At 39.2% G+C, this 19,888-nt stretch overlaps 1 protein-coding gene across 20 annotated transcripts in view; it reads right to left on the bottom strand.

Annotated features, from left to right (window-relative positions):
- GON4L (gon-4 like) overlaps nt 1-19,888 on the bottom strand; it is a 68,757-nt gene that overhangs the window by 11,755 nt on the left and 37,114 nt on the right. For all 20 annotated transcript variants that reach the window (XR_011537046.1, XR_011537045.1, XR_011537044.1 and 17 more), the window contains 9 exons: nt 15,307-15,408; nt 12,928-12,968; nt 12,224-12,327; nt 9,557-9,755; nt 8,669-8,755; nt 7,586-7,757; nt 5,970-6,114; nt 4,735-4,885; nt 89-205 (listed from right to left, as the gene is read on the bottom strand). Coding sequence is in view for 17 of the 20 variants with exons in the window: in XM_070608654.1 (XP_070464755.1) it covers nt 89-205; nt 4,735-4,885; nt 5,970-6,114; nt 7,586-7,757; nt 8,669-8,755; nt 9,557-9,755; nt 12,224-12,327; nt 12,928-12,968; nt 15,307-15,408 (1,118 nt within the window). In the remaining 3 variants the exon portion in view is untranslated. The remainder of the gene's footprint in view (nt 1-88; nt 206-4,734; nt 4,886-5,969; nt 6,115-7,585; nt 7,758-8,668; nt 8,756-9,556; nt 9,756-12,223; nt 12,328-12,927; nt 12,969-15,306; nt 15,409-19,888) is intronic.

Here is a 19,888-nt window from a genome sequence, read left to right as displayed (position 1 = left end):
AGCATTAGAGGTGTAAAGTAGCCTGAGGTTTCTTCCTGGTTTTTAGTGACCTTCTGCCTCTGACATACTTTGACGGGGAGGGTTGTACCTTTAACCAGAATGGAAGCCGGTGTTCTTCCCTCTCTACAGGGGGCTTCCACTGATGTGGCTGGATCTCTTCACAGCACTTCCCTAGGATGGGCAGCTGTTTGGTCTTCTTGTAAAACTGAGCATGAAAAAAATAAAGCATGAGTTACACTCCTTCCAGAAACATGGCCCTCTGTCAGGCTGGGGAGTGGGGTGGGCAGTGCTTTGAGATAGACACACATACACACATACATGCACACACACATCCATATATACATAAACAGCATATGCCGAATGCTTCTGCATCTCAAATTAAGCTAATCCTACAATTACTCAATATCTTCTGACTATCTCCATTCTGGTCACCAGGAAGGGAAAAGTTTAGGTCACAGAGAAAAGGAAGCAGATGGTCAGAGTAACTTATTTAAAATTTGCTCCTGCTCAACAACGGCAATGATAGTGCTTTAACCCTCATCTTGGACACAACAAGGCAAATAATGGTGCGAAGGACATTAGAAGAGAAGGAGAGGAATAGAGAGACTGAGATAGTTCAGTTTTAAGAGTAAATGAAGAGGGGAATTGAACTTCAATGGACAATAAGCATGCATTCACTCAACATTTGGTGAATGCCATTCTATGTGCCAGGTCCTGTGCTAAAGCTGAGCAGACAAAGAAGAGAAGCAAGTCCTGCTCTCAAAGAGCTTACAGATTAGTGGGAAAGCCAGACCAGCAGACCAATAATAGCATTCTGTGTAAAAAAAGAAAAGTACAAAGATGTGCACGAAAAATGACACACAACTCAAACTTGAACAATAACGATTTTTCTGGAGCAGGTCCAAATACAGATGAATCTTCATGGAACCGAGTTTGCCACATGAGGCAGGGGAAGGCAGAGCAGACTTCACGTTCAAAATCATGAACATGTTTAAGGAATCACAGAGACTGGTCTGGCTACAACTAAAGGAATGTAGAGAGACTTCAGGAGACAAGTCAGAGGTAGGCAGGGTAGGCCTTCTGTGCCATGCCACACAGTCTGACCTCTACCCTGAAGGATTAGAGGTGGCTATGACATCAATGCGAAGGACAGAATAAATGGAGCCAGAATTAGAGACACCAGTTAGAAAACTACTGCATTAACAAAGGTGTAACAAAGGCCTGAACTAAGGCACTGGGCAACAGTAATAGGAAAGAGAGTAAAAAAATGGATGACTTGGTGACTGACAGACATACGATAGTGATCAAGCAGGTGGAGTGGAAGATGCTCCCAGGGTTATGGATTGAGAAAATGGCTAGTCAGTAATGTTATACCCAGAGACACAGATCACAGAAGGGGTAAGTTGGGGCTGGGAAGTCTGCTGTTGGTGGTGGTAGCAGTGGCAACAACTAGAGGGTGCAGAGGGAGACATAAGTTCATTTTGAGAAGTCAGCGAGGCAACCAAGTTAAGAATTCCTTTAAACAGTTCACTACACTATGATAGAGCTCAGGAGAGAAATTTGGACCAAAGATACAGATTTGAAAATCATGAGGAGAGAAAGAATACCAAAAATCATGAATTTGGATGAGACCACACACTGAATTTACTGTGGAACACTGACATTTAAGGGTAGAGCAGGGGAAGAAGAGTTCCTGAAGATACAGCCCAAGGTAAGAGTCCTGATATCACAGAAGACAGAAGAATAGGAAGTCTGAAGAAGGAATGAATGAACTATAGTATCAACTGCAAAGCTGAACAGGATAAGAACAGAAAAGTATCTGATGGATAGCCAACTGGGAAATAATCTGAGATCTCTGAGGGGATGATCTCCACACTTTCATAGGTTAAAGAGCTAAGGAGAAACTCACTGTTAAAACAGGCAGATTAAACACATCCATTTGGCTTTGTTCCCTCTTGAAACCCCATGAAAACAACAGAAAGGAATTTTTTTAAGGTAAAAGCATACAAGGAGAGAGAGAATGAGAGAAAAAGTAAAAGTAACAAAATTTTCAAAGCTAAAAAGCAGATGGATGAGTGGTAACTAACAGAGGAGAATGAAAAAAAGCAAACCTGTGGAGAAAAGTTAAGGGCCAACTAAATTTCTGTCAAAGACTGGCAAAAGGAGAAGACACCAGATACTTCTACAAGTGGAGATAAAGCTGGAATTACAAACAAGTAAAGATGAGGAGGACAGGTCAAATCTGTCGAAGAGCTTAGACGCCAAATCCCCTCTGCCGTTTGGCGTAGACAGGTGACAGCCTCGTCCCCTACCCTGGCAGGAGCGTTGCTGGAGAGGATGATCAGCCAGGCACAGCTGAGAGCAGGCGTACCATGCTGATTGAACTGGGAAGAGAAAACTCCAGCCTTCTTCCTCTCTTGCTTTCCCACGCTCCCTCTGCCATTTGCTATTAAAAAATATTCAATGAACAAAAAAAAGCTTTTGGAAATTAAAAATATGATGGAAGAAATAAAGAACTGAACGCAGCAGAAAGGTTAGGAAAAAAAGCTGAAGTCACATCCCAGAAAGTACAACAGAAAGAAAGTGACGGGAAACAAGAAGAAAGACAAGATGGGAAGAGCCGCCTGAGAGGCCTAACGTCTGCCTCTGGGCACCGCAGACAGAGACGACAGACCAAATGAAGAGGGGGAACCAACACAACAAAATTCAAGAAAACTTCCCAAGCATGGAACATAAGAGTTTCCAAAGTAAAGTTTATCAAGTGCCATGCATAGGTAATAAAATCAGACGCACACCAAGGTACATTATCATGAAATTTCAAAACACTGGAGAAAAGGGAAAATTCTACATGCTGCCAGAGGGAGGGGAAAAACAGGTATCACACAAAGGTTGAAGAGTCAAAATGGCATCACGTTTCTAAACAGCCAGCACCAGAAACTAGAAGGAAACGGAGCAAGGCCCCTGAAAATTTCTGATGAAAAGGATATCTAACCTAGAATTCTGGATCCACTAAAGGGAGAGAGTAGAGACATAATTTTAAAGTTTTTATTTTGAATAACTATAGATTTGCAAGAAGTTACAAAAATAGTATAGAGAGGTCTTATGTACCTTTCACCCAGTTTCCCCCAATGGAAAGATCTTATGTTACAGAGTAACACTAGTTAGATATACAAACTGGGTATACAGTACAATAGCAAAACTAGGAAATCGACATTGGTACAATCCATAGACCATGAATACAGGGAGTTTAAATCTAAAAATTTGTTTCTCAAAACACTCTTCCGTAGAATGCTATTAGGATGTGCTCCACTAAAACAAGGAAGTAAAGGAAAAAAGATGTGAGATTCAGGAAATAAGAGGATCCAACACAAGTAAAAGGCAAAAGGAATCCCCAGGATGATGCTAAGAAAAAGCCTCAGACAACATTAGTGCAGCAAGCCGAGAGAGTCACATGTTTAGCGCAGAACAGCATCACACAGCTCAGGGAGAGATTTCTCCAGGAAGATGAAAGTGAGAGAACATCTAAAATGTTTGAACACACTCACAAGAGATTTATAAAACTGAAGTAAACTTTAGTGTTGAACTGGTAATAAATACATAATAAAACAAGCGCCACCCACCCCCCCAAAATACATTTATTAACTCCAGGAGAAACAAAATGTTCAGCAGTAAAAGCAAAGTAATCCTGATACACTACATAGCTCAGCTGTGAGGAGCATTTTACATAGTGTTTATAATGCTTATAATGTAAACCCTGAATACAATCTAACCAAAATAGTGATATAATTATAGTGAGAAAATTGGAGGACAGAAGATACGCTTGTTTGTGGTGGGACAACGGGAGAGTGGAGAGAGCTAAGTCTTCATCTTCCATAATTGAAGTTTAATAAATAAGACCTAAATCCAAAACATGAAGTGGCAGTGATTATAAGCATGCTAGATATGGAGGCAAATGCGCCATCTCCACAAAAACCTTGGTTAGCAGGAAATAGGGAGAAAAACATTGCTTTTCATGACAAGCCTCATAGAACTATTTGACTTTTTAAGCCATTTAAATCATTTGCCTCTTTCAAGTATATACTTTACAACTTTGTTATAAATATCCAAATAAAAAGAGTTATCGAGAAGGATGTAAGTGGAGTGTCATCTACCCTTTCAAGAAGGTTAGAGTGAAAGAAAGAGAGAATGAAAGGCTAGAGGAAAACACAGATTCAAAAAATATTTTAAGGGGCTGACCCGGTGGCCCAATGGTTAAGTTCAGCATGCTGTGCTTTCGGGGCCTGGGCTCAGTTCCTCGGCACCAACCTACACCACTTGTCAGCTGCCAAGCTGTGGTGGCAACCCACATACAAAATAGAGGAAGACTGGCAACAGGTGTTAGCTCAGGGCAAATCTTCCTTAAGCAAAAAGAGGAAGATTGGCAAGATATGTTACCTCAGGGCAAATCTTCCTCAACGACAAAAAAAATTTTCATTAAAAGAATTTTTTTTAATATTTTAAGACTTGAACAATTTTATATTTAGGAGAAATATCCATAACAGAGGAAGATGAAACTCCAGAAGAAAATAATGGATCAGTGTCCCTAGAAAGGTAAGAGGGGAATGAACCTAGTGCACAAATGGGAAGAATAAGCCTTAGAAAAAACAGCCCTCTCTTCCTTGAGACTAAGCAGAAGAAAAAAGAACGGCTTCACACAGGCATGGTCCCCAGGTGGAGGGTGCAGGAAGCACTTACTTTAATGATGTTGTCAGGTGCTCTGTTCATGTTGAGGTTCTTGATTCTCACCGTCAGTTGGTAGGCAGTCTTGCAGGTTAGAAGGTACTTGCTAATTAGAGGCTTAGGAAACTCAGTCCCTTCAAAGTGCTTCAGTCCTAAAGCTAACAAACTGAGAAAGGAGCAATGAGACTAAATCTCATTTCACAATCCATTCTGCTAAAAAGCCTCCCCAGACTAACTCCACATTTTACAACCCACTTTTTCTACATGTAATTCTTGCACAAGTTAATGGCTACTCAACAGACATTTTCAGATTTTTACTGGGTGCTAATAAGTTCTATGAATAAGATTCAATCAGGAGCTCACAATCAAGTGGGAAGAAGAAAAACTAGGCATAAATCACTAATAAATGTCAGATCATGATGAGGTTTATACTAATAGTATAAACAAAGTTCAAATGAATACAAAGGAAAGAGAATCGTTCTCATAAAACAAATAGAAAATGAATAATGGGCACCATGTTAGACATATTAAATCAGCACCAACACCACCTCCCAACACGACATATTCAATTATGGTTACCTATGTACATATTTGCTGATGGCAGTGGGGAAATATGTATCAGGAGCCATAAAAATGTTCATAACCCTTATCGAATAATCTCACTCTTGGGAATTTAGCCAAAGATTTTCAAAAGCTCTATGCACTAAGATCCCTGGTGAAGCCTCACTTATAATAACAAAACAAGAAAGGGAAAAAATAAAAACAAAAAACCGTGGCAAATAAAAGGACTAGCATAAGGCCATTAAATATTGCTTTAAAAGATAATATACAGAAACAAAAAAAAGGAGGATGTTACTGTATAGCGCATAGAAAAACAAGTTCAAGAAGATGCTAGGTTAAAAAAACCAAAACTATATAAGAAATGCAAAAAGAAAAATCATTGTCTTAGGGTGGTTAGGATAATGGATAAAAATTTTTTTTCCTTTGAACAATTTCCTTTAATAGTATTACTAGATTGGTTTTTACAATAAATTAAAGACAAAAAGCAATTTAAAATGTTTCCAAAGTGCTCAAGTCATTCCCTAGAAACACCAGTACAGAACTACACCCATCTACACAGCTGTTCTTCTTGTCTTCTGCGTCCGTGTCTTACTGTCCATGACTTATTTCCCCTAAGCTCCTCAAGAGAAAGAACTGGGTCTTCTCCTCGGGATATTTTCTGCTTTTGTTCCCCAACAGTAAACGCTTACTTGTCCTCAGCCTTCGTGAACAAAATCTTATCCTGGGGGTTCTTTGCCTTCAGAGAACACACTGGAAGTAGCTCTGGATACATGAAAACCTTGTTTGTGGCCAGGATCCAAGCTACTTGCTTTGGCAAACAGGGAAATTCATAGGCTGTAAGAAAAAAAAAATCTGTGATAAATGAAATTCTAGAACAAAAGAGGGCTTCACAAAAGCTGCTGAACGCATTTTTGCGTTTAAATAGAGCTGCCCCTAACCTAACTTGATGCCCTCCCACCCAGATACCCTCCCCACTAAGTTTCCACAATCTTTCTCAGCCTACCCTATGCCTAAAGGAAGTCCCATCCAATGTTATTAAAAGTTGATTCTCTTTCTCTATCCTGTGTGGAACACTTAACACACTGAGTAACAGAGACACTTAAAAAGTACCTAGTAACACCTGGCACATAGTGTATGCTCAAAAAGTTTTTACCTCCTTCCCCCTTCAAATCCTTGACAGATAAGTGACCTTCAACAATGCTTTCTTTCTTCCAGGATAAGATTCCAACTTCTTTAATCTCCCTCACAAATCTGGTATTCCAAATTTTATTTTATTTGATTCTTACTTAACTTTAAGTTCTCCCAGATTCCTCCTGAGGTTGGGAACAAAAAAACCATAAAAGGAATGAGACAATTCAGTCTCATCCATTTCTGTCTTGCTGTCTAAGCCTCTCAATTCCAGGCACTTCTGCCTTTCCAGAGACAAGCACTACTATATCCATTATTTCTTCTTCCGTAAATGTTATTTTTATAACCCGGGAAGAAAAACACAGGACACTATATTGTAAGTTATTACTGGAGTTTAGTGTTAAATTAAGTTTTCATTACCAACATATAGCTAATAAAGTAGTTTGAGGTCAGTGTCTATGATAGAATGCACTTAATTTCAACTCTATTCAATTTAACTGTAAGAGTCAGGGATTCAAAATCAAATCCAAAGACAAATCCAAATCCAGAGCAAACCACAACTAATTTGCTAAACCAAGAAACAAATCAGAAGCAAACATCTGGTTTAAGGGAACAGCAAATATTTTCTCAAAAAATACTAAATGAATGCAAAATAAAAACCAAACCTGCAAATTTCTTTAAAATATCGAACATGGCAAATGTCCAACACCTCTAATTTGTGCCTAACTCCCAAATTAGCACTTCATTCAAAGTGGAGGAGCCACTACAATTATTATGGGAAATAAAATGATCTTAATGAAGAGAGTAAAAAGATAAACACAACCCAACTTTACCACTTGACTTTCTTCTTTACCAAATTCCAGTTTGCCTTGATCCCACTCCTAACGCTTACTCTCATATCCTTTTAAGTCCAGTTCTTGGCATTAGTCCCAAATCTCTACTCCCTACAATCCTGTCCTGTCCACTGTCTCCATCTCTTACATAAGCCCAAATATTATGATGGAAGTCTAGAACTTAGACAATGAGTACAAAGGGAAGATAAAAGAAAGAAGGAAGAAGTTACAAATATCTTGTCTCCTCCAACCCTGGGAAATTATCGCTAGGAAATTATCTCTGGGCTAAGACTCCCACCTCTCATTGCAAATAAAAACTTGAAGTGGACACATCTGTCCCCTACCGGTCTTCTTGACAGTTTTACGAGGACTCCAGTCAATGCTGACATGTGTGTTGAAGTCTTCAATGAGCTGCACAGCTCCCATCAGGTTACAGGGTTGGAACAAGGTCTGAAACTTGGGGTTGAACTGATGGTGAAGGGCGATGGAGCTTTGAGCAAAGGTTCCCAGCTCTTTCTGGGAAAACAGGACACAAAGATGATCTGAGTTCCAAACAATTAGCACTAGTAGCCCTTAGCCTCTGAGTTAAAAAGTGTCCTTCCTACTATAGGATAAAAACCGGTAAAAATCATCACAAAGGCTTTCACAATTAACATTATTCCATTAAGACTCTTTTGCTGAGTCCTCAGATATTCAAGGAGTGTGTTTGGGATATACTCATTTGTTCTTGTTTTATTCTTAGACTGAGTGTTCCTCAGCCTTTTGGATGTATGGTCCATCTCCCGAGCTAGAATTACGGTTCTCAAGAATGACAGCCATTACTTCTTAAATGTTTTGTCTTTTGGTTTCTCTAAATAACACCTAGAACAAAGTACTTCTCATGACCCCTCTGAACACAGTAAGAGGTGAATACACCCTGTTGACTACCAAGGAAACTTGGAATACTAGCCACTATACTACTCAAACTCCAAAAACTTACCCAAGAAGCAAAGAATATCATCATTACCTGCCCAAAAGTTCAGGGGCAATTTTTATAGGGTTTAAATTTTCAAAATTAAAAGCCCTTCCTCCAAAATACTTCAAAATGTCATGAACAAAATCAATTTTATACACAAAACACTGATATTGAACCTAATTAATGGATAATGAATTCGGGAAAGTAGTACAAAAACCTATTAAAGATGAGGAAGAGGATCCAACTAAAAAGTCAGAGGAACAGCCTTAAGAAAACTGAATACACTCTGTCCTTTCAGGGGAATCAGTGGTTATGTTCTCTCAGCAAACACAGGAAGCCACAGAAATAGCTACCAAAACATGCAGGAGAGAAGAAAAAATGTAGATTATGGTGAGTGAATATCCGTGAGAAACGACTTGCCAAGCTAACTGCATACTCAAGTCTTTACAATCAGGGACATTTGGAACCTTACAAGAAATATCCTCGTGGTGCTGGCCTCCGAATTGAGATTGGGGTTGGAGGTGGCGAGGAGGTGAATTTGTGTCAAGAGCTGAACATGCTGGGGAGGGAAAGAAAATAATACAGTGACATGTTATGATGTTGTCATTTCAGGAACCCAGAAGACCCTACCAAGATGTCTGCAACCTTATCATATATGTTTTGCTTTCCAGAGACTCTAAGAACACCACTGCATCTTACTATGAATTTCTCAGATACGTTCCCCTTGAGCAAAATGACAGAGCCAGAGGAAGTTTAACCTCAAACCAGAAGGACTGAGATTAGAAAGAAGAAAAAACTACTCTGGCAGTAAGGCTATTAAATTCAGAATGGAGGGGCCGGCCCTGTGGCCAAGTGGTTAAGTTCGCGCGTTCCGCTGCAGCGGCCCAGGGTTCAGATCCTGGGCGCGGACATGGCACTGCTCATCAGGTCACATTGAGGTAGCGTCCCACATGCCACAACTAGAAGGACCCACAACTAAGATATACAACTATGTACAGGGCGGGGGTTTGGGGAGATAAAGCAGAAAAAAAAAAAAGATTGGCAACAGTTGTTAGCTCAGGTGCCAATCTTTAAAAAAAAAAGAAAAAAAAAATAAATAAATTCAGAATAGATTACTAAGGATTCTTTGAAATCTATGATTCTGAATACTATCAAGGTCCTTACAAGCATTCTCGCCTGAGCCATGAGGACACAAACATGATGACCTTTCAAGGTCCCAACTGATGTGAAGATCCTGTGGTCCTGTGGTTTCAGGGGGTATCAAGGCACCTATTTCTGACTTCAACAAAGCTGCTAATCTTTGGCTTCAGTGTTAGGCCATGGGATGATCCAATATTAACATTAACAAGAAGAGTCTTACCTGCTGCATCTGCTGCTGGAGTCTCTTCCTCTGTGCTGGGTCTAGAATCAGAGTCTGCTGAACTTTCTCACTCTGGGGCTTAACCCTCTCTACCTCCTGCTGCTGTTTGGCTGAAGATTTCTTCATCTTCACCTGTTCGAGCAGCTCCTTCACTGTGCGATGTTGCTCATTTAGCAAGTTGGCCAGTGGTTCCTCAAACCTATCCCCAACAGGGAGATGAGTGAATTTGAACATTTCCCTAGGTCTGCAACAAGTCCAGTTCCTTCTAATGGTGGGCTAACAGAGTGGATAACTTCCATCTACTGCTAATCCTCAAATCCCACTGTAGCCAAGAGGCAGACTCCTAGCCTATCCAAATCGTTTCCCAAAGTTGTTACCACAGATTCGAAGAAGATGGTTTTGAATTGCCACCCCCGATTCTTCTACAATCAGTTCTCCAAGTGATATACAAATGAAGGAGAAATTAAACAAAAGTCCAGGAGCAGAGAAACATCTGGACAATAAAGCAGTCAGGGAGCTAATGGGAATTTGTCATTCTTGCGTCATACTGACATCCACATTAAGCTGCGACTTGTTTTTAATGGTGATACAGAATCTTCTCAAAGTACAACACTTGTTCTCTAATTTACCCAATACTCCCATCCCAGGTCTAGCTGCTCCCGTTCTCCCACTCCTATCCATTCAGTCTGCCCTGCCTTCCTTTCTTAAAATGTCCGACTTTCTAGGATGAAGAAAAAAGGTAATATACTAAAATACATGGTAGTTTAGATAAATAATGAGAAGGTGGTTCAAGTACTACCCTCCCACTTTCCATGAAAATAGCTTCTTTTAGCCCTCTGATTTCCTCCTCCAAGTTTTCTAACCCCACCCTTCTACCCCTAGAGAGACTTGTCCAGGGCTGAAGAAAGACTCCAAATACCCAGCATGCTAGTTCTAAGGTAGAAGCAGAACAACACACTTAAGTGATTAGTCACTAGCTCATACCCATGCAATCAGGAGAAGACCTGCTCCAGGAGCTCTGGCTTGCAGGTTATCATATTTCAAAAAATCTTTTATACTGTAGCAATAGTTAAATGATAACTTTTTTCAATAGCCTCCGGGGATAAAGATTATGTTTCCATTTACAGTATTTACTGCACGTGTGCGTAGGCACAGGGTAAAAACCTAAAGACATGGGACTGTCCTCTGTACAGTCTTTACTGAGAACTAAAAACTCCTGACTACCTGCGCCACTAGCAGAGAAACAGAACAGAAGGATAAAAAAGAGTAGATAACGCAAAAATAGCCTACAGCTGATTTTAACAAGCATTACTTGGATAGTTGGTAGAGGAAGCACAAACAACACACTTTCCTCACGATATTTAGTCAAGGATTAAACCAGGTTTGCATTTCCAACTGAAAGAGAAGCAGCAGCCCAGACAGATCAACTGAATACCAGAAAGTAACTAAAGTAGTTATATAATTCCAAAATTTTAAAAATTCATACACAGACTTGATTAGTGGAACTGAAATATATTTACAGATCAAATCCTATTATAATACATTCCCAGGAGGAATGGTTCCATTCTGCTATAACAGAACTTTGTTCTACGAACTATGGCTTGAAATAAGTGGGTCAAATACACACTCTTAGAAACCTTGAAAATGTTCTCGAAAAAAAAAAGTGAGGTGATAGAAGTGTTAACTTGGGGGAAATCTTTTCACAAGGTATAGATATATCAAATCATCACATTGTACACTTTCAGTATCTTACAACTGTATTTGTCAATTATACCTCAATAAAGCTGAAAAAAATGAAAATCTTGAGTTTTGTTGTAGTTATATTATGGTATTTATTAACAATGGAATATGACTGATATTTCTGGCTTTTGCAAATTGGTTAGTATACTCTGTCTTTTTCACTAAATCGCAAGTTCCCCGAAGGTCTCACTTTCAGATGGATCCCAAGTTCTCTAATTAGGTAACGCTGTTAATTAAAACACAGGGCTAATTAGACGCCATGGCTCTCTTTGCTTTGCTTTGTTCCACCCATGGCACAAACCATACCCTGACCTCTAGCCAGTCATGTAACAACTGTATGCCACTGTTCAGAATGGATAACAACAGATTAAAGTACAGATGGGTTATGAAAACCCATCACAAAAATAGGGGGAAAAATTAAAGCCTCTACTTTCTGGGGGGGAGCAACAGATGTATCATCTTTATGTGAAGATGGCAGTACACGTATTTCAGACTTCAGAGCACTACAGCAGGTGCTTCATGGTTTGCTCAATTAATGCCTAGGCGATTAACAAACTTTAACATTTACCAGATGCTAATGGTGAAGAAGGAGAACAAAAGGGACATAACAATTTGAGGCAGTTTCTGTGGCTGGCCACATGGAGTCCTACCCACCTCTCCAGCACCGCTCATCTGGAGAAGCTGCTATGGATGCCAGCTACTGTTTTTTCTCCCTTCCCAAACAGATACAGCTTGGTCTATAGCTGCACTGCCCCATAATAAGGAGACTTATTCACTTGATACCTAACACCTCCACAGGGCTCTGCATCCTTAGATCAGTAACAGCAGGTAGCTAGGGACGGTAACTTACTAAATGAAATATCTGAAAACCTTTTCAGACACACAGTCGTCCTCCATTCTAAGCCTCAAGGTCTTTGGGTGGCCTACCGTAGGACTTGAGGGGTGTTGAAGTTAGGCCGAGGCTCAGCCACACGCTCCTCTTCCTCTGGGCCATCATCTTCCATGTTGGAGAATCCCATCTCATCTTGGAACTGAGGGCAAAGGAAAAGGAGGATTTGCCTGAGGAATGGGCATGCGAAAGTCACTCCAGCAGTGAGAAGGGAAAGTGAAGACTACAGTTTACAGAACTTTAACAATGCTGCACCCCGAAAGAGCTTGCATCAGAACCTTTCTCACTTCAGGGCTCCCACCATCCCACACATGAGACAACTATTAGGTCAGGAAAAAAGTCTCTTAATCAGCCAACTTGTAATGGTTAAGGACAGAGCACGGATAACTCAAAATGGTAAGAAATATCTTTCAAGAGACAAATTTATGCAAAAGGTAACTATCTATGCTCAGAATAATCTACAACTATTTTGCAATCTGTAAGCCCATACCAAATGATAACTGGGGAGGCCATCCAAAAGTTTGCAAGGAAAACTTTACTAAGAACAACCTACATATGGATAATTAAAGTTTATTTATTAGCAAAATTCTCCTGCCACTATATTCTCTCCTGGGTAGAATGAAAGGGGAATTGACTTGGTCAGAGCACCCTTCTAGAGGGAGGAGCCCTGGGACCAAAGGACAAAGCTTGCTGGAGAATCCACTTTTACCATCTGAGTTCTCGTTCAAGGATCATTACTTACAGTTTCAAACAACTCTTCCATCAGTTCATTCACTTCCTTTTCTGCAAAAAAGCCAAACAGTATGTTTTTGGCAGAAGCTAAGTTTCATTTTGCAACAAGGGAGAATTCCAAGACCACCTATTATGTTATTTTCAGCAAGGTATTTGACAAAATCCTCATATCTATCATTCTTTCATTCAAAAACATTTACTGAACATGAACTAAGCCTCAATCCACGTTCTAGATGCTTGGGATACAAGACACAACTAAACAGTCTTACCCTCATGAAGCTTAAATTCTAGTGGGAAGACACACATAAAATGTGAGCTAGATGATTTTACAATAAGGTAAATTCATAGTTTGTTGGTCTAGCGTACTGAATGGAGTCAAGAGAGAAGTCTCCAGCAGTGTGTCATAAGACCCTGGCTTTGGACCTGAACTATTCAGCAACTCCATCAGTGACCCAGAAGACCTAGAAAACACACTTATCAATCTGTAAATGATATAAAACTGGAAGGGATTGTCATCAACTGATGACAGATTCAAAATTCTATGTTTTTTCAAATTAATTGGATGGAACATAATGGGGATAAATTTAAAGTCATTTCATTTACTCATTGAATGGTACATTTCAGATATGTGTAATACATTTTGTATAAATTTATTTAAAAAAGAGAAACTGTAAACAACTATTGAGCTCTAATTAATGATATGCATGCTGAAATGTTTAGGAGTGAATTATACTGATACCTACAATTCACTTTGAAACGCATCAAAAAAACCCCCAAAACATGGATTCATAGATGAATAGGGAGTAGATGGATAGACGCATGATAAAGGATATATACCAAAAGTTAACTATAGAAACTAGATGGTGCGTATATGGGTGTGCACTGTACAATTCTTTCAACTTTTCTACGTGTTTTACTGTTTCATAATAAAATATAATGGGGAAATTTTTTTTTAAATACAAGCTAGAATCCAAAGGAGGGTACCTTGGGTGTGAAAGGTCTGGAAACTACGGCATTTAAAGAACTGAAGAAACTTGGTTTGTTTGGCATAAGAAAGAAAAAACTTAGGAAAAGAAACATCCTTTACGATGCACACTTGGGAGTAAATTACATTTTTTGCAATAGAGGCCAATACAAATATTAATGGTAGATTTAGGTTCAAAAAGGAAAATGTTAATTGAAGAGGTGTTCAAGATCAGAACACACTATCTGCAGAATTGATGAGCTCCCTGTCACTCGAGGTATCCAAACAGAGACTAAAGGCCACATCAGAGAAGCTGAAACAAACTCCAGGGAGAAGAAAAAATGTGACCACGTGAAGCTTTTCAAATTCTGTGATTCTATGCTTTTTTATTTTAAATTTTTGTCATCCATGTAAGGATAAGTCCTCATAAAGGGATTACAATTAAATATGATAACATCAGACATAAGAAGACAAGGGGCAGGAACAAAATGAAAATCCTCTCCCAGTTTTCACTTATGATCACAGACCTCTATGACTAGAAAGGATGGCCCTTCGTTCAGGCATCCCAGAAAAGTTCACTATTTGACTGGCAAGTGTTCCCAGAACTGTGCAAAATACCAGCTCTATGTTAATCAATAATACAAAGTCCATGAGAAAGTAACAAACAAAAGGGGAAGCAAGTGTATTCCAGGTCCAGAGCTGAATTGAAATGAGATCTCCTACTTTTCTGCTTCAAGCAGAAAATGTTTCATTACCAGCACGTGACATTGTGGACCAGTCATTCCCTCTGGAAAGACCTGTCCCTTGGTTTGACACTTGACTATCCTGGTTTTCCTCTTACTTTCCTAGACTCTCCTTCAGTTTTCGCAAAGCCTAAATCCTCAAGCCTTTTCATTCTACACTTTCTCCTTGCTTCCTGTTCCTTTCCTTTCAACGTTTCCTCTAATCTTATTTGTCAAACGTACCAAAATAAACAGAAGATCTTCATAAAGAAAATGGCTCACTCCTCCCACCCTACTCCACACCATACACTAGGAGATTACAACCTCTTTTAGGCCACTAGCAAACCTTAAACACAACCTATCACAATCCCTACCACTTTGTATTATAACTTTTTCTGTTTGTGTCCCGCTACGAAGCTGACATCCTGCAGGGCAGAGGCCAGTCTTATTCATTGTGGTATCCTAAGTACAATCTGTGCCAAATATTGGACTCAATACATGACTGTGGAATTGTATAAATGAATGACTGATAGGCTTCCTGAACATATACATAAATTTAAAGAATTACAGAAATAAATGGGTAGAGGAAGCTTCAATGTCTTAACGTAAATGGGCTGCAAACTTCACCCTCAAAAGTCTACAAAGTAAACAAAGGCAGATTACGGAGCAGTCAAGAGCAGGACTCTAGTAAACACAGACTCACTGGTGATTCTCACTGCCCGGTCAGTGCGGAAGTCCTCTGTGTCTGGTTCATCAAGGTCTTCCAGGAAATTGTACTCAGGATCATCATCATCATCTGCTTCATCTAAGAAAAAACATGTTTCAGACACTTATTCCCAACTCTGAACTCAAATCTCTAGTGAAAACTTAAAGATTTTCAGCACTATAAGAATCTGTTCCGGGCCAGCCCGGCGGCACAGCGGTTAACTGCACACGTTCCTCTTTGGCAGCCCCAGGTTTGCATCCCAGGTGTGGACATGGCACCGCCTGGCAAGCCATGCTGTGGTAGGTGTCCCACATATAAAATGGAGAAAGATGGACACAGATGTTAGCTCAGGGCCAGTCTCCTCAGCAAAAAGAGGAGGATTGGCAGCAGATGTTAGCTCAGGGCTAATCTTCCTCAAAAAAAAAAGAATCTGTTCCAAGGGCTGGCCCTGTGGCTTAGTGGTTAAGTTCAACACGCTCCACTTTGGTTCCTGGGCACAGACCTACACCACTCATGGGCAGCCATGTTGTGGGAGCAACCCACATACAAAATAGAGGAAGATTAGCACAGACGTTAGCTCAGGGCGAATCTTCCTCAGAAAAAAAAAAAAAGAATCTTTTCCAATAAAGTATATTCTTAAGTTTTTAAATAACTTATTCTTTTTTTCCACAGATCATTTCCCACGGCTAACTCTCATCCTACCTCTTCTTTCCAATAAGCCAAGTTCCTTCTTTCCTTCAAATAAGACTTAAATCTCTCAAAATGCAGCAAAAGCCAGAAAATTGAACATATAATTTATCTCAGTAATCCCACTTTCAGTAGTGTATCTCATGAAAATAATACTTTTGTAAAACTATTTACACAAAGGCACTGATAATGAAAAAAGGAATGACTCTAATTCCCAATAATCAGGGAATGACTATAATTATGATGTCCTAGTCTACAATAGTCAATACATAGAAAATGCAAACATGTAACCATTCTATAAATGTCCGATATATGCATGACAAAAGTGCGACACAATGTAACACACACATAATAATCATAAGTATAAAAAATTATATCCCTACAATAAGACTCAGAAATAACTAAAAATATACAAAAATAATAGATATTTGTTACATTAGGGCATAGGAATATGGGTGTTTTCCTCCCTCATAATTTTCTCTAATGTTGATGCTATGATATCTTTACGATTCCTCAATAAAAATTGTGAAAGAGGCACTGAATTATGGAATTGTTATATTAAGGTGATATTTTTCCCTGGACAACTTTAGATCAGTCCCATCTAAGAGAACTTTCTGCAAGGATAGAAATGTTCTACATATGCATTGTACAATAATGGTAGCCACTGGCCACATGCAGCGATTGAGAACTTGAAATGCGGCTAGTGCCACTGAAGAACTAAATTAAAACAAAAAACAAACAACTACTACAATGAGAATACAGTAGTCCTCCCTTATGCGCAAGGGATCCGTTCCAAGAACGCCAGTGGAAACTGTGGATAGTACCAAACCCTATATATGCTATGTTTTTTCCTATACATACATACCTACGATAAAGTTTAATTTATAAATTAGGCACAGCAAGAGATTAACAATAACTACTGATAAAATAGAACAATTATAACAATATACTGTAATAAAAGTTACCATAGATCTTAGCAACCTCAGCATATGATTTTTTTCCTTTACTTAAGTCAAGAACTTTCACCTTTTCACTTAAAGGACGCACTTTACAGCTTCTTTTTAGCATATCCAAATTGCCAGCATGACCACTCTTGTGCTTCGAGGCCATTATTAAGTAAAATCAGGGTTACTTGAACACAAGCACTGCAATACTGCTACAGTAGATCTGATAACAGAGCTGGCTACTAAGTGACTAACGGGCACGTAGCATATACAGTGTGGACATGCTGGACAAAGGGATGATTCAAGTTGCAGCAGGACAGAGCAGGTTGGCGCAGACCTGCACACTGCTCATCAAACTATGCTGTGGTGGCATCCCACATACAAAATAGAGGAAAACTGGCACAGGTGTTAGCTCAGGAACAATCTTCCTCAAGCAAAACAAAGGAAGATTGGCAACAGATGTTAGTTCAGGGCCAATCTTCCTCACCAAAAAAAAGAGAGAGAGAGAGAGAACACAAAGCCAATAACTAGGATAGGTGTGGATCCTCAGATCTACTAGCTGAATTTACTGAGTGCTGATAAGTAGGAAATGATGCTAGAAATAGATCCCAGTACCAATACCCAGTAGGTCACGCTACTCACAATGGAGCTGAATTTAAAATTTATGAATTATTTCTGGAATTTTCCATTTAATATTTTCAGATTGTGGTTGGTGTGGGTAACTGAAACTGTGGAAAGTGAAACCACAGATAAATGGACTACTGTAACTAAATTCCTCACTATCTAGCCACTAAACAGAGAGGGAGATGTCTACGTATTACAATGGAAAACATCTAAATTATATTGCTAAGTGAAAGAAGTTGCAAATGCAGAACAATATGTATAGTATGCTTCCTTTTGTGGAAAAAATATTATCTCAAATATGTACTTGATTGAACATACAGAAAATATCTAGGAAGTATTATTAAAGATTAAAGAATAGAACTCTCACTTTTCTCTCTGTACCCTTCCACAAATGTTTAATTTTTCATAAAAAATATCTTTCATTAAAAATAAAGATATATACACACACATTTTTGACCCATAATCATTGGAAAATCTGTACTGATTACCCCGAATATAACCTGATATTCTTTACTCAACACTTATACTCAGTTTATAATATATTAATTTGCATTGTTTATACATAGCTATTTAAATGTCAAGTCTCTTTCATCCATTTGTGGGTTTATCTCCCCAATAAAAATTCTTTAAATCTTTAGGAATGGAATCCTGTCTTCCTAATCTCTATACTATTTTCGATATAAGTCTCTTTAGAAACATTGGTTTAAACATCGCTGAACAACGAAAGCTCTGGGAAAAGCCTGTAACATATGGGTAGTGTGTGCAGGTTTGGACCCCAATCTGTTTGGGTGCAAAAAGTGCAGAAGAGCTTCTGCCCACACCACACAAATGGGTCAGCCAGTATTCGCAGATCGCTCATTTGGGAAACATGGTGAAAAGTCATTTAGGAAGGTTTTTTCTGAGTTCAGCTTAGCTTTTAATACCTTGGTCATAGAATCTGCCCTCTGGGTCTAATAACCTTTTTAACTGATTAACAACGTCAGCATCTACCCAGCTGATCTCAGTTTGGTGTACTCCTACAGTGCAGCCTCTTAATTATTTTTTGCAAATAAGACTTTTACTTTTAATAACATGTAGATCAGACAGTACTAGGAACATGTGAAAATAGCCACATAAAGCTACAAAAATAGATCAGCATATGGCAAAAGTTTGGTACTGGGATCTATATCTAGCATCATTTCCTATTTATCAGCACTCATTAAATTCAGCTAGTAGATCTGAGGATCCACACCTATCCTCGTCATTGGCTTTGTGGGTTTTTTTTTTTTTTTTTTTTTTGGTGAGGAAGACTGGTCCTGAACTAACACCTGTTGCCAATCTTCCTGTTTTGCTTGAGGAAGATGTTCCTGAGCTAACAGCTGTGCCAGTCTTCCTCTATTTCATATGTGGGATCACCACAGCATGGATTAATGAGCGGTGTGTAGGTCCTCACCAGGATCTGACCCTGCGAACCCCGGGCCACCAAAGCAGAGCATGTGAACTTAACCACTATACCATTGGGCCAGCCCCTGTGTTCTCTTTTTTAATCCGTCCTCATAAGAAAACAAAAAAAGTACTGAGTTTTAAAGAAAGAAGATTTTCACCCTCCCGATCAACCATTATTCCATTTCCTCAATCAACCCCTATCATACACTCTTACTTCTCCCAGACCAGTAGCTTACAATCTTTAGGATACATAAGAATGAGATCCCTAGACCACATCTATTAGAGATTCTGACTCAGTAGACACCGGGTGAGGCCCTGGAATCTGTATCTTTACTTAACAACACCCAACATACATCCTTTCACTCCCTGATTCTGACTCAAGTTCTAGAGACCATATTATGAGAAACATTGCCCTAAACTCCCCAAATCCTGATAGCTGACTGCCTGGCTTTTCCTCCTCAAGAGCTACCATCTTAGCTCTTTCAACCAAGGTGATGAAAATCAGGGGACCAAAGCTGCTGCCAATGATAAAGCTATGAGAAGCTGACTTAATTACTGTTTATATTTTGTCTCAGCTTAGGTCTAAGGGCAAAATGCAGAGCTTACTTATGAAGAGTCATATCCACTTTAAAAATGCTTTAATATACCGTGAGACTTCTTTGATTGAGACATGTTCCTAGAATTTTAAAATGGGTTTGAATCCTAGCAGTATAACAAATTGGTTCTGTAACACTAAGCAACACAATGAATTTCTCTGAGATTTCTACAAAATGGCAGATCTTATCTTTGTCCCTGTTCATTCCTATCTGCAGAGATTTTGAGCCTTGGTGTCATGGACCTTGAGGTAGGTTGGTAGAAAAAGGAAGTGTCAATAAATGAACTTCAAAAGATTTATAAAT

The sequence above is a fragment of the Equus przewalskii genome, unplaced genomic scaffold (genome assembly GCF_037783145.1).
Source record: "Equus przewalskii isolate Varuska unplaced genomic scaffold, EquPr2 ChrUn-9, whole genome shotgun sequence".
Taxonomy (NCBI): Eukaryota; Metazoa; Chordata; class Mammalia; order Perissodactyla; family Equidae; genus Equus; species Equus przewalskii.
This window is presented reverse-complemented; position numbering and strand designations above follow the sequence as displayed.